Source organism: Gymnogyps californianus, chromosome 10 (assembly GCF_018139145.2).
Source record: "Gymnogyps californianus isolate 813 chromosome 10, ASM1813914v2, whole genome shotgun sequence".
Taxonomy (NCBI): Eukaryota; Metazoa; Chordata; class Aves; order Accipitriformes; family Cathartidae; genus Gymnogyps; species Gymnogyps californianus.
Window position 1 is genome coordinate 15,308,542 of NC_059480.1, and position 14,071 is coordinate 15,322,612.

The 14,071-nt window shown below is 61.4% G+C and overlaps 1 protein-coding gene across 1 annotated transcript; it reads right to left on the bottom strand.

Moving 5' to 3' along the window:
- Nucleotides 1-10,228: 10,228 nt before the first annotated feature.
- Nucleotides 10,229-12,194, bottom strand: HES1 (hes family bHLH transcription factor 1). Its single transcript, XM_050902517.1, has 4 exons — nucleotides 11,966-12,194; nucleotides 11,786-11,881; nucleotides 11,615-11,702; nucleotides 10,229-10,980 (listed from the first exon to the last, which is right to left on the bottom strand). The coding sequence occupies exons 1-4, from the start codon at nucleotides 12,071-12,073 to the stop codon at nucleotides 10,496-10,498; spliced, it is 777 nt and encodes a 258-aa protein (XP_050758474.1). The 5' UTR covers nucleotides 12,074-12,194; the 3' UTR covers nucleotides 10,229-10,495.
- Between the last annotated feature and the right edge of the window lie 1,877 nt (nucleotides 12,195-14,071).

Genomic DNA, 14,071 nt, shown 5'->3' on the forward strand with positions numbered 1-14,071 from the left:
CAGCTGGAGATCCCTCTGGCACAAAGAGCTTTTGGCTGCAATCTCAACATAAATGCCATTTTGCAGATGCCCTGGCCAGAGCCACCCGCCCCATGCCATGCTACCCACTGCTCCTGGACAATGCTACCTGTACCCTGCCTTATCCCAAGGATCAGCGGTGACCACCTCGCCTGCCGAGAAGAAGAGGTGTGCCCTCTGCAGCTGAAGCATTTACCAGGTCACCCCATGCTGCCCCGGCCCCGCAGCCCCTCTGCCATCTCCAAAAGTTTCTTGTACCTTATGTTAAGGTAAAATGTGCTGCTCCAGGTGTTGCTGCAATGGGAGCCCCCAGCCAGCCCTGCAGCAGCCCAGGGAAGGCAGCCTGAGTTCCTGCCTCTCCTTCTGGAGTTAATCACCTGGACTGCTAGAAATGTGGAGCAATTGGCCCTTGTTTTGCTTTTCCCTGCTAGATTAAAGAGCTCTTAAGTACCTGGCTTGTTATTTCTGCCAAGGTACTTACGCACCAAGGTCCTTGTGACTGTAATCAAGCCGCCTCTTGATCTTCTTCCTGATAAACTGAGTAGGCTGAGTGTCCTGTCTGCCTCCATCGGAAACGTCCTCAGCCCTTGTCACGCTCTCCCGGGTTTTCTCTGCAGGCTCTCCAGCTTGGGGCACAGCCTGCTTTGGCAACGAGCACGGCCTCGAGCGTGCCAGGATTGGACCCGCTGGTGCAAAGTCACTCCCCTGTGCCAGCTCCTCCAAAACAGCCCTTACGTCTCGCAAAGCCAGTGGTGGAAGGGACGGGGTGGCTACACAAACCTTCAGGCTCTCCCTGCCTGCACAACTGCAAATCCCCCCGCGAAGCCCACGGGCTTTGGGTGCCTGCCCCTTCCCCCCTTCCCCACACCAAAGTTTGCTCTGAGCATCAACCACCCTCAAATCTCCCTCCAGCGAGTTCTGCTCTGCCGGGCAGGAGCAAGGCTCTGGGGAGCTGTGCAGCAATGAGTGTGGCTGGGGCAGAGCATCTCTGGAAGAGAGGGGACTCTCCAAGCAGCCAGGGAGGGATTGGTGAAGACTAGCCCTTACCTGGGTGTCATGTCCATCTTCTGACCCCCAAGTCCAGCTCCAGGCTCTCAGAGAGCCCCAGTGGGCTCCAGCACCAATTGCTGCCAGTTTCTCCACCTTAGCAGCTGATGGCCTACACATGGCTGGCTGGAGAGTGGTGATCTGGGTGGCCACAGCGCAGCAAGGAAGACATCTGGGTCCTTGGACGCAAGGTGTCACCTGCAGAAGCCCAGTCCCTTCAGTCAGAGCCACCATGCAAGTAGCGCCTGTGGTCTTTGCTGGCTCCAAAGTCACCGTGCAGAGAAAAGTGCCAGATGGACCGAATCACCACTGTGTTTGTAAAGATAAAATGACACTCTGGTGCTTAATAAAAGTAATCATTGATATCTTAGTTTTGACCATCCCCCCATATTGCAGGTATTTTGCAGACTGGGGACAGCTCTTGTTAACAAGTGCTTCCCGCCCTGCAGGGAGCATCCCCCGGTCCCGGGTGCCCGGCTGGCCCTGCCACCCTGTGCACGCTTGCCACCCTGTGCACGCTTGCCACCCAGGCCAAAAAGTGGCATTTGCTGGACTCAGGTCACTGCCCTCCAGCAAAGGGGCTCTTGGCTGAGCCCCAGCAGCACGTCCTGCCACCGGCACCTCCTAAAAGGGACCTTCCGCCACAGCCCCAGCCCATTGTCCGGGGGGATAATTGGAGGGAGAAGTGAAACGGGGCTATAATGAATTCTGCCGCTATTCAGCAGGGCTGGGAGGCAGAAAGCTCGCTGCTCCTGTCAAAGTGCTGAGGCTGCTACTTCCATTCTGCGGTCGGAGGGGAGGTCTCCGGAGGGCAGCTTGCTATTGAGGAGGCTCCGGGGTTGAAACAACACCCAGCGTCTGAAGTTTTACTCTTTCTGTGCGAATGTGCTTCGATGTGGCTGTGCGCAGGGTCCTTACCTGCAGGCTTGGCAGGGCTGTAGCCAAGCTGCCGGTGCTCCCCGGCTTGCACAGCGCAAGGCTGCAGCTGCACGATGCATTGGGGTGTCCCCGTGCCCATCGCTGTGCTGTGCTGACACCAGCCTCAGCTCTGCTGTCCTTCTCCCCAGGCTGCCCTCGGGGGCTCTGCCCAGCCAAATCCTCATTCCCTCATTCCCTCCTCCCCAGGGTCCCATGCAAAGCTCCCTCAGCCATAGTGACCCCCCTCAAGCCCCAGACCGATGCCTGACCCACCCCCAGCACCCAGCAGCACAAGCATGGCTCCCCCAGCCCCCTGCCAGGGGCTGCACTGCCCCCCCCTCCATGTTTTTGGGGGTGATGGAGCAGCCCTGGAGCGGGGACCCAGCCCGGGGGCAGATGGAAAAATCTGTGCTGCTCTTTCCAGGCTCCCCGAGGCTGCGAAGGGCCGGACGGCGAAGCGTCTGTGTGGTCCCTCCCGCGCAGGCAGAGCCCCGTGGCGGGCAGCTCCTCTCCCACGCGCTCCTGCCGGTAGCTGGCCGTCTCCAGACATCTTGCATCGTTCTGCTCAGCCCCGCTGCAGCTGCTGCCGAGCTCCTGCTGGGGTCTTGCACACGGGGTGGGGTTCCCCCCCTCTCAAAAGCCTGTGGACCCTCCCGGCAGCAGCCGGCTGGAGGCAGGGACCCTGCCAGGAGCGGTCCCTCGGGATGCTGGACTGGCTCAGGCACACGTAGCCTGGGTCCGTGGTGCCTCGGCCCCCGGAGAAGGCTTTCTGCCAATTTGCCTGAGCTGCAGAGGGATCGGCGCCAGAAGAAGAGCTGGCAGCCTGCGCGGGGGTTGGCCTCCCGCACACGAAGCCCGGAGGGGGTGCGGGGGTGCCCAGCTGCCTCCCCGGCACAGGGAGGCACACGGGGGCAGCGAGCCAGTGTTACAGGGCAGTCCCCAGGGATGCTGGCGTTGCTCCCGCCCTGAGGTGCACCGGTCTTTATTTTACTTTTACTTATTTAAGTAAACCCCTTCCCCTTCTTGGCCGTCAGGATGACACAGTTTCAAACCTTGGAAGGGGATTTAGGACTTTTGTCTCTGGCCCGGCAAACGGGGCGGGCGCGCAATCAGCAAACCACTGGCAATTACAGCCATCACAATTTTCTGCATCAGTGCCATAAACAAGCGGCCAGGGGAGCCCAGAGCATAGCACCCTGAAGAGCAAGGGAAGACAAACAGGACTTTGTCCCAAGGTTTAGAGCAGGCTGCAGGCATCCCCAGGGCTAAATGCTGTTCTTCCCAGCACATGGTGCTCTTGTAACGCCTTGGCTCAGCAGAGCTTAGCAGGCTGTCACAAGCCCCAAGGAGAGCCCTCCTGACCTCCCCGGGAAAGAACTCCAGCAAGCAATAAACTGGGTCCTGTTTACTTTGGGAGGGGGGTCTCAGTGGGCTTTAACGCAGGAGGGACATCTCTGAGCTGTGAAATGTGGCTGACACCAGAGCCATTGCTGGAGGAGCCCGCAGCCGCCAGCAAGTGCATGGGGCCAGCTGGGGTCTGAGCCTCCCCCATGAAGGATGGGGGGCCACCGACAGCCCATCCCATCAGACCTTTTCCTGTCCTGTTTCCCATGGGTGATGGTTAACCAGCCCCGTCTGCAGCGTGCTCCTCCAGACAGGTAAACACTGGGCGATAAGGGAGCCCTCGCCCTGTGCAAGGTCTGCCGCGGGGGCGAGGGTGGGAGGGGGGAGCGGAGGCTGTGCTGTGGGCTGCCCCGGTGCGGGAGGAGCTCCCTGAGAGGCACCTTGTGACCCTTGTGCTCGCGGTGACGCTGGCTGAGCAAGCACAATGCAGCTCACGGCCATGCCCCTCTCCCCTTTGCCTGTTTGCCTGCTCCCATCCCACTGCCCTCGTCCGTTTGTCCAGCAGCCGGTGGCCGTGGTGGTCCAGCCCCTTGTCCCTTTGGGGAGACATGACCCCGCTCACCCAGTGCCCAGCACCAGACCCGCTCTCAAAACTCCGGGAAGAGCTGACCCAAACAGGCAGCGCCACAGGCAGGGGGCTGCCCGCAGCCTCTGCCTGCAGCCTGCCCGCACGCAGCTGAGCCCAGCAGGGAAGGCAGCGAGCGCCAGTGCTGTCTGAGAGCACAAACAGCTGCTTGGAGCCCGCTCAGAAACACCAGCCCGGGCTGTCCAGCTGCCAGCCCCTCTGTTTCAGAGCACAATGAAAGCTGAAGGATGGCTGAAAGCAAGCCACCCCATGGGAAGTGCGGAGTTCTGTGCTGCGGGACAAGCCAGCGCCGACCCCACGGCGAGGAGCGAGGCTTGGCTGCAGGGAGAAAGGAAGCATCTGTCGGGCCCTCCAAGGTCCTCGCCATGAGACCCTCATGTGGCTGCTGGCCAGCCAGAGCCCTCCCAGATGCAGAGCTGGGGATGAGGGCTCCAATTTACCTGTCCATTCACCATACGTGGGACTGGTTCAGTTGGGAACACTGCCTAGTGGAAGGGTTTGTCCTGATGCATCGTCATCCCAGAGCTCCCCCATCCCCTTCCAGGCTCATCGTCTCCTCCAGCACCCACCGCGATGCGGCCCTGAAGGATGTCCTGATCTCTCCTCCGTAGCCAAGAAGGGCTCCAGTATTGCTCTGCATTTACATGTTGCAGTTGAACCCCTGAGTGCAATGGGCCATGTGCTCCCCCCCGCCATAAACCAGATTCATTTCACTGCTGGGACAAAAGTAGGTTGTCTTCCAGGTCCAGAGCTGAGCCTGTTGCTGATGGAGGCAGGCATGGGGCTGAGCCTGATGCTGGAGCTGCAAACAAAAAGACAAATGTTTCCCAAGCCCGGCAGGATCAGCCTGTGTTGGTCCTGCTTTATACTGGTTGTTAGCCTCAGTGAGGATGCTGCTGGGCTGTGGTGGGCTCAGGCCCAGAACTGTCTCCCCTGTTTGGCAGATGCCCTATGCATGTCGGTGCTGTCAAAAGAGATGGGGGTTTATCTGTGCCTGGGCTGCAGCAGGGCTGCAGGAGCGAGAGCCAGGCAAGATACGTAACTGCGAAGTTCGGCATGTGTCTCTACATCCTGCTCCCTCTCTTGGTACAAACACTGTCCAGATTTCCAACGTCAGAAGGAGAGACACCAGCCAGATTGTTTTACGGTTTCAAGAACTCATAATGTTTTCCAGAGAACAGAGCTGCAGCCCATCTTCTGCAGTGGGAAGAGCCACAGCAGCCTCCAGTTGTTGCCGACAGCCCTCTGACTTCCTCGGCAGCCAAAAAAAGCCAACAAAACACAGGGCACCCTGGTGCATCCAGAGTGGTGTGTGCTGTCCCAGTCCCCGAAGACCCAAAGCAGAGAGCAGCCTCCTCCTGGTGCTGCCTCGGTAGACGTCTCCCTTGCAGGGCAGGCACGTTCGCTGGCAGTCCCGGTGCCGGTGCGGCTGGGCGGTAGTCGATGTCCCAGGGATGGCGTGGGACCCTGCTTGGGGGGAAGGACCCAGCGGAGGCCCCGCTGCAGGGGCGATTTTAGGGATGACTTTTGGCAAGGTGCTAAGCAGCAGCAGGCTGGATCGGAGACAGGCTGTTTCCTTGCGGGGTTTGTCCTCCCTTTGGCTGGGAGGACACGAAGGGAGACGTGGCTTTACGGGGAGTCACAGGGTGACCCAGCCCTGGCTCCCAGCCCCTGGGCCACCGCATGTCCCCGTCCCACAGTGAGGCTGAGTCCCAGCCTCCGCTCTAGCAGAGCTGCCTGAGCTACACTGGTGTACTGGCAGGCTTGTTGCAGCAGGTCTGCTTTTAATTAAGTGGGATGCTGCTTTTGTACAGCTGAACCCCTCAGGAGTTCGGGTACGGAGCCTTCGCCCCTGCGGCCAGTCTCCTGCTGCTTCCCCCTGTGCAGCGGGTGGCAGGCGAAGCAAGCCGGGGCCAGGGGCTTTGGGAGCACGTGCCGGGGCAGCGTGTCCCACCCATGCAGGGCACCAGCTGTGTCCCCAGGGCGACAGGGCACGGTGCAGGCTGTGCCATGCCCTGCCACGGGTGTTTGCTCTCCTCGGGCCCAAAGGCAAAGCCCAGGGCTCTTATCGTGCCAGGCAGATAAGAGTTAATGCCCCAGCAGTTGTGCTGAGCTGGCTTTATTGGCAATAAACCCCAGCTGGAAACAGCTTCCTAATCACTACAGATTGCAGGTAGCCCTACCTCCATGGCTGTCCTTCAGCAACAGCACCTCTGCCCTGCCCTGCGCTGCTGCCCCCACGCCCTCCTCGGCAAACACACTGGGGGCAGCCCCCCTCCAGCCCCACACCCCTCCGGTGCCACGCAGCCCCCATGCCACGCTCGCTGCAGTGCTGGCACGAAGGACACGTGCCCCGAGCCCGCTCCCAGCGCTCACCATGGGTGCCGGCCCAGGGCTGAGCCACGGCTGTGCATGAGAAGAGCGGACCACAGCCTGCGTGGGTCAAATCACTGTCCTCGGACACTTGCAAGGCACCGTAGCGGGGAGCTGGTATGCCTGGGGCACAGCTCTGGCAGGGCAGGGGACATCGGACATCGCTCCTGCTGCAGAGGCTGTGAAAGGAAGAAGTTTGTCCCACCTCAGCTGGGAACGCTGTCCCCAGTGCCCGCTGATGGCATGGCCACAAATGTTTAATGAACAGGAGCGGAGTCATTTGTCTGGGCTGACCCCCCCCAGGAAGTCTGCACTCCGCAAAACAAACCGGGCTTTTGTTTGACTTAAGTAAAACATGTCACCCCTGTAAATCACAGGTCCCCTTCCCTGCCCTGCCCCGGGGGCAGCAGCACAGCAAAGGTGGGCGCTGACCTCGAGGTGCTGGTGCAAGCCCGGGTCACAGGCTGCCCAGGTCTGGGCAGGATCTGGCCCCACCATCAGGCTGTGTGCCCTGGCTGGGAGCCATGGGGCTGGATCATCCCGGTCCCCGCAGCAAGCAGCCATCCCCAACCTGCTCACACACCCGCGGCATGCAGCCCCCAGGGAGGTTTGCAGTGCTGGTCCCGGGGGGCTCTCGCCCTGGCACCCCCAGACCACCTGCCTCGCTCCCCTCAAATCCCAGCCCGGTTGCCAGGCTGCTTTTTTACCATACCCACGCTCCCTGCGGGCCAGATGCCTGGATCCCAGCCCAAGGTCGGCCGGCGGCCGCAGGCCCTTGGCACGAGCAAGGACGATGGTTTGGGACAGCCTGCCGGGGGGCTGTGCTGCCGCGGGGCCGGGTCTCGTCCGAGGCATGCGGGCGGCGTGCGGCGGCGGGCTGCCGGCATTCGGCCACGGGCTGCCGGCGTTCGGCCTCGCTGCCTGCCAGCGGGGGCTGGAGCGGGCTCGTGTGCCGGCGGCGGACGGCGCGCTCCCTCCCGCGCTCCCCACGCCGCCTGGCAGCCCGCCACCGCGCCGGGGGTTCGCTCCTTTCTCACGACCTCTCAGGTTCCTGAGCTCATCTGGGAGCTATTCATTTCCTGCCAGAAAACAGCCTTGCCTGCTAAAAAAACCACCTTGGCCGCAGAGCGGCCCAGGGCTTGGTACGAGGGCTCTCCCGGCTTAAATCATAAAGCTCCGGCTGTCTGGCCGGAATCAAAGGCAGGGCAGGGGTGGGGGGGCGCGGGGGCCCGTGCCATATGGTAGCACTTAAGAGCCAAGGAGGAAGCGAGGAGGGGTTTTTGCGCCGCTCGCAAGGAGTGTGGGAAAAGTTAATTGACTTTAATGACAGGTTTCCCGGGACAGCAGCAGCGGCCGATGGAAGGGAGCTGCAGGGATGCGAGGGGCAGCCGGGGATGTAAGCCCCGTGGTGGGTGGGGAGCATGGCAGGGTGCTGGGGGAGGCAGGCAAAGCCCCCTGCCCGCAGACCTCCGTGCAGGTGCGCTGCAGGCAGGGATGGAGCGCTGCTCCCTCCAGTTCAGCGCTCTCCAGGCTGCAAATGGACGCACCGGGTTGTGGTGCTTACAAACTGCTTACAAGCCCAAGAGCGATAATCTGAGAGGGACAGACCTGGCTCCAGCCCTCCCTGGGGTCCTCTCTGCTGGCAGGCAGGGCTCACCAGGGTGTCCAGGGAAGCCAACAGGAGCTGCGTCCCGTCTGGCAGCACTGAGTCCAGTCCCTTTTCCTACCTGTCCTGCACAGCCCTGTGCAGGGTCACAGCCAAACAAGAGGCCACCATCCAGCAGCTCAGCCCTGTCCCTTCCCTGGCACTCCCCATCCCTCCCTTACACTTGCCTGCTCATCCCACAGCACCAGTTTGAAGGCACTTGCTGCACCTGAAGGGCAACCCCTGCACATAACGATCCACGGACCCACAGCCTGCATTTGTCATCCCAATTTGTCACGGGCTCAGTGAATTGGCATCAAGAGCACAGCTCCTGGGAATTGCTCTGATCCCCTCAAAGCTCACGAACTCAAGCAGATCTCTCATGTCAACAGGCTGTGGGATAGAGTAAACACAGAAAGCTTTGGAGAAACTGGTCCAAGCATGGCATATCTGCTTTATACTAGGCTATTTAAACTCCATTAGCAAATAGGTTTGTCTTGTCTTTCGCTCCTGGATCTGCTATGTGTTCTCCATTAGCCTACAGCAAAGTCTTTTTTTTTTTTCCTAATGCACTTTCCAAACCAACTGCTTCAGCAGAAGAGTGCTAAGCTGGAACAGCCTCCGCTCTTACAGGTGATGCGTTACTGGTCTGCATCAGCTCCACGCAGGCTGTCCAGCAGCAGGAGTTGGTCTGATGCAATTCCCAGACAGACAGGTCCTGCGAGCGCTTCTCTGAACACAAGGTGGGCTCAGTCCTGCCCTCGGTACCTCCCGTGCAGAAAGGTGACACTACGGCTGGTGGAAGGGAAGGCAGGCTCAGCCCGTATGGCTACCTGCCTGCCTAGGGACAGCAAATCCAATATTCCCAAGCCTGACACACAAAACCTGGCTGCAAGATGCCACTGTGAGGGTGGCAATGCAGGCAGGCCAGCAAGGTGTTGGGAGACAGAGAAGGGGAAGCTCATCTGCATCACTCAGGGAGATCAGCCCCTGCAGCCTCTTTAAAAGAGAGCTGCCACTGGCCCCAACCTCATTAGTACACCCTGCAGAGAGACATCCCAGACACACCACACCCCCCACATCCCCCCCACCCTCCAAAATCCATCCCAAGAAGTATTTTCAGATCAGGAGGATGCGTTTGTATACAGGGAGAAGGGGAGGAAAGCTGGGGAGGGATTCAAACCCAGCAGGTTTAATCTGTCTGGTCTCGCACTCTCCCCAGCTTTCATTTCCCCAGCACCTGGATACAGTCAAGCACCTGGCTGATCCGGACAAAATCCAACAAGCTTTTGCAGCAGGATTTGGAAGGAATCCCCAGTGGATCCTGGCACATTTTAAAGCTGTCCGCTCTGAGTTAGGACTTGTTAAGAAGGGCGATGCAAGCTGTAACCCGAGACTGCCACTCACCTCTATCTAGGGCGTGCGTCTTGCCTTGAAATGGGGTATCCCCAAGTCAAAGGGGTCAGTTGCCGCTCACAGTTACAGAGATAGTCCGCACAGCCCCACATCACTCCCCCAGACACATGTTTTCCATATAATAGCAGAGGAAATGCCCAACTCTATCAAAAACACATGCAGAGCGTTAATCATCAAGCAGAGCCTGGCTGGTGCTCAGGGCCGGGAACAGCTCTGTGCTTTTAAGTCCAGGTGGAGGTGGTGCCCAGCGCCTGCTGCAGCCTGTCAGCCAGGAGACAGGAGCACTCATGTCAGGCTTGTCCTGTGGAGAGCCGCTGTTTTTGTAACACGAGAAGCTGGCAGGCACCGCTCTCTAAATCAACTGACAGAAGTCATTCGCGATTTACACCATGGCCCAGGAGCGAGTCCCTCCAGGTCCAGGGCAGGAGGCTCACTCGGGCAGCCTAGACCAGGAGCTGGGCTGTCAAGCTCTGTGCTGAATTTGTCTCGCTTTACCTGGGCTACTCCACTCCATCAGCCCGAGGAGCCAGGAACAGAGCAGAGGTGCCTCCCTCAGCGCATTCACCAGCTCTGCAAACATAAGCTCTTTTTAACAAGTCTGATCAGTTGAACTGCTCCCAAGGAAGCAGTAATTACATCTGCCCCAGGGCAGGGAGAGGGGCCAGGTGATTTCACAAGACAACAGAGGGGACAGAGGGTCTGAGTGACAGCTCCAGCCTAGAGAGCAGGACAAGGCAGCCCTGGAGCAGCACGATCCACAGGCAGCCAGGAGCAAGCCAGGAGCTGGGTTCCCTCCTATGCACACATGCCAGCACTCCAACTTATCTCCAAAGGCCTTCCAAAATGGAAGAGACTTTTATTTTAAGAGCATTCAAAAAAAAAAAAAAAACCAACCCAACCAACCCCCATCTTTGGTGTCACATAAGGAAGGGGAGGGAAGGGAGAAAAAAGATCTCGTGTAAAACACGAAACACTGTCGAGGGAGTGCTATGGTACAAAGGCACAATCCAATATGAACATATAACCTATGTACAGCCGTGCCAGCAGCACGGGGTGCGGTGCTCAGTCCAGTCTGGTGCCAGCCACCCTCACCAGGGTCTCCAGACCGAGTCGGCTGTGCCCGGCGGCGGGCCAGGCGGCGAGGCAGCAGTGGCAGCCGTGGGCGGGCCACCGTACAGGGGCAGCACAGCACCGCTGGGAGCAAAGGCAGTGCTGGGGATGAGGAAGGCGAATTGCCCGTCAGAAGCCGGCAGCAGCTGGAAGCCACCGTACACCTTGGCTGCATCGGCGCCCGGCTTGCAGGGCATGCCCGGGAGCGGCCCCGCGCCACCGCCCGGTGGCACCAGGGGTGGCCCAAAGGCTGCGGCTGGTGGCAGCGGGGGCGGTGGGGGGGGTGCAGGGTAGTTCATGGCGTTGATCTGGGTCATGCAGCTGGCCAGGTGGCCCAGAAGCCGGGTGCGCACCTCAGTGTTGACGCCTTCACAGGTGGAGAGGAACCGCGTCACCTCGTTCATGCACTCGCTGAAGCCGGCGCGGTACTTGCCCAGCACCGTAGGGTCTGTGCTCAGGGCGGCTGCAGGGGGAGAGAGGCACACAGCGGTCAGCAGGCTCCGCAGGGGATGGGGGTGTGCAGCCCACTGGTGTTGCATCCTGCAGCCCCTCCGAGCCAGGAATCCAGGCGGGGAGCGCAGTCCCTCTGGCAGCATGTCTTGTGCTCCTGGGTGCCAAGGATCCAGACGGAGAGTATGGCCCCTCCGGTACCAAGTCCCCCAGCACCAGGGACCCAGGTGGGGAACAGACAACCCCCAGGAGTCCTGCTGTGCCCCTAAGTACTGGGGATCCAGGTTGGGAGCACAGCCCCCCCGGTGGCCCTTGTGCCTCCCGGCCCCCTAAAACAGATCCAGGTGGGCAGCACAGCTCTGCTGGTAGAGGGGACCCAAGCCAGGACTGCAGCCCTCCCAGTGCCCTCCAGTACCAGGGATGCAGACAGAGAGCACAGTGCCCGCCACAGCCTCCCTGTACTGGGGATACAGGTACAGAGCACGGTACCCCTCATCACCCCCCAGTACCAGGGGTGCAGGCGTGGAGCCGGGTACCCCCATTACCCTCACTACCGAGGACGCAGGCAGGGAGTGCGATGCCCCCAGCCCCCGGGATGCAGGCAGGGCGGCCGCAGCCCCCCCCTCCCCGGCTCCCCCGGGACTCACCAGTCATCTGGGCTCGCTGGAGGCTCCGCAGGTGCTTGACGGTCATCTCCAGGATGTCGGCCTTCTCCAGCTTGGAGTGCCGCGAGCTCTGCGGGCACATGCGGGGCTCAGACCGGCCCGGCAGCGGCGCCGGCCCCCCCCGCGCCCCCCGCCCCGGGCCCCCCCGCTTACATCCTTCTTCAGCGCGTCCAGGATGAGCGTCTTCAGCTGCCCCAGGCTCTCGTTGATGCGCGCCCGCCGCCGCTTCTCCATGATGGGCTTGGAAGACTGCAAGAGAGGCGGCGGTCAGCGCCCGGCGCCGCTCCGTACGGCACTGCCCGGCCCGGCGCCGCCCGGCCCGGCCGCCCTTACCTTCCGGTGCTCCGCCGCCGTCTTCGGCTTGTCGGGCGTCGCGTTGACGCTGGCGGGGGTGGCGGCCACCGGCGAGGCGCTGCTCTTCTCCATCAGGTCGGCCGGCATCCTGCGCCCGCGCCGGCAGCGCCCGCCGCCGCGGAAGAGGCGCCGCCGCGGCAGCAGCGGGGAGGGGCGGGGGGCCCGGGGGCGGCGGGCGGGCGGACGGGCGCGCGCTCCGGGCCGGCGGGCGGGCGGCGGCGGCGGCGGGGCCGGCGGGGCGCGGGTGCCGCGCGCCCTTGGCCGCCCCTACTTATAGCGCGCGCCGCACGCGCGCGGCTCGTGTGAAACGTCCCCCGCCGCCGTTCCCACACTCGCGCCCAGCCAATGGGCGCCGCCCGCACGCGGCCCCGCTCGTGGACGGCGCCCGCCCATTGGCTGGGCGCCGCGCGGCGGCCGCCGGCCAATGGCGCGGGGCGGGCGGGCGGGCGGCCGCGGTTAACCCCTTGGGCGCCGCCCGCGGGGGTGGGGTAGGGGGAGGACTTCGGCGGGGGCGGGGGGGGGCGGCCCTCGGGGAGCGCCGCGCTAATTACCGGGTTAATTGGCGCCCGTGGCAGGCGCGGCCCCACCCGCTCCCCTCGGGGGGCGCCGGCTGCCGGCCCCGGGGCGGGCCGCGCTGTGGGGGGCCCCCGGCTCTCCGGGGTGATGGCCGGGACGCGGTGGCCGGAGCCCCAGCTACCGTGTGCGGGGCTCTGCCGGGGCCCCCGGTCCCCGCTGCGGTGGCCTGCGTCCTCCCGCGGTGCCCTCAGCATCGCCACGGCGGCCTGGGCCTCGGCGCGGCGGCCTGCCCCTGCCCGCACGCAGGTGTCGCCGAGGCCGGGCACGGTCGGCGCTCGGCAGAGAGGCGTGCGGCGGCGGGCAGGGCTGCTGCGCGGCGGCACACGCGGGGCGGAGGGCAGCCGCCGCCGTGGGTTACGCTCCCCGGCGCTCGCACGCGTCCGTGCGGCGGCGCGGCCGCGGATGCGGCGGTGCGTGCGCTCCCGTCAGCGGGCGAATGCGAAACCACAGGGTGGTGCCTGTCCCTCAGCCCCGGCCCAGCCGCGCTGCTCCCGCTACCTCCAGCCGGTCCGGGCAGTTTGTGGGTTACTTTAAAAAAAAAAAAAAAAAAAAAGAAGAGGTATTTTGCCTGGGGACTTGGATCTTTTTTTTTTTCCCCTCCGCTTGACTGACTTTCTCACACTCCTATTCCCATAGTCTGCCAGCTAAGCCTGAGTCATCCTGCCAAGAACTAGACCTGGCCTATTCAAAAATGTGCTCACTCGCTCTTTCTTTCTGTCCGTCGCTCTGTCTTTTCTTTCTTTTTTTTTTTTTTTGAGTATACACAGTAATGTTTTTCCACCTCCTCCAGTACCTGATCTGCACCTGTACAGGGCCAATCCCACACGTATCACCTGATCTCGCCTTTTCAGAGACCGTGAGAAAAATAAAGTTCAAGAAAGAAGAGACATGTTTGCAGATCTCACCGGTGCAAAGCCCTCATCTCTGCAGAGGCTTGCCTGCTGAGCCTTCAGAGTTTAAAAAAAGGAAAGTAAATAAAAGGCAGAGTGTCATGTTTAAAACTGGAGAAAAGTACAAATCCAGGCTTTCTTTCAGCTCCTTGACGGAGCCACAAGCCTTTTGATTTAAAAACAAAGAGCAGCCTTCAGCGTGTAACATTTAACTTCGGATGAGCAATATTTGACGTAAGCTTCAATTAGCTAGACATTCGGACAAACTCGAGCGAGGAAAAGACCGAGACTGCGCTGGGAAGTCACTACCGAAAAGCCTTTTCGCAGTCACCTTTATGGGGAGATCGGGGACAACTGATTAGCGTGAAAACTGCAGTGCATTTCTGGAGAGCCTCAAAAGTTCTCCGGTGGACCAATATTTTTTCTAGTGCTGATATTGGGGGGAAAAAAAAGGAAAGTTACCACAATTCCTGAGCTGGCGTTCTCCCTCCTGCGGGGGATTTGCAAAGGGCTCGGGAAATGCGGAGCTGGGCAGCCCGGTCCCTCCCGGCCGGGAGTGAGAACAGGCTGTAATTATGTCCATGTTTATGGTAGCCGAGGAGCTGCTAACCGCCTCTAA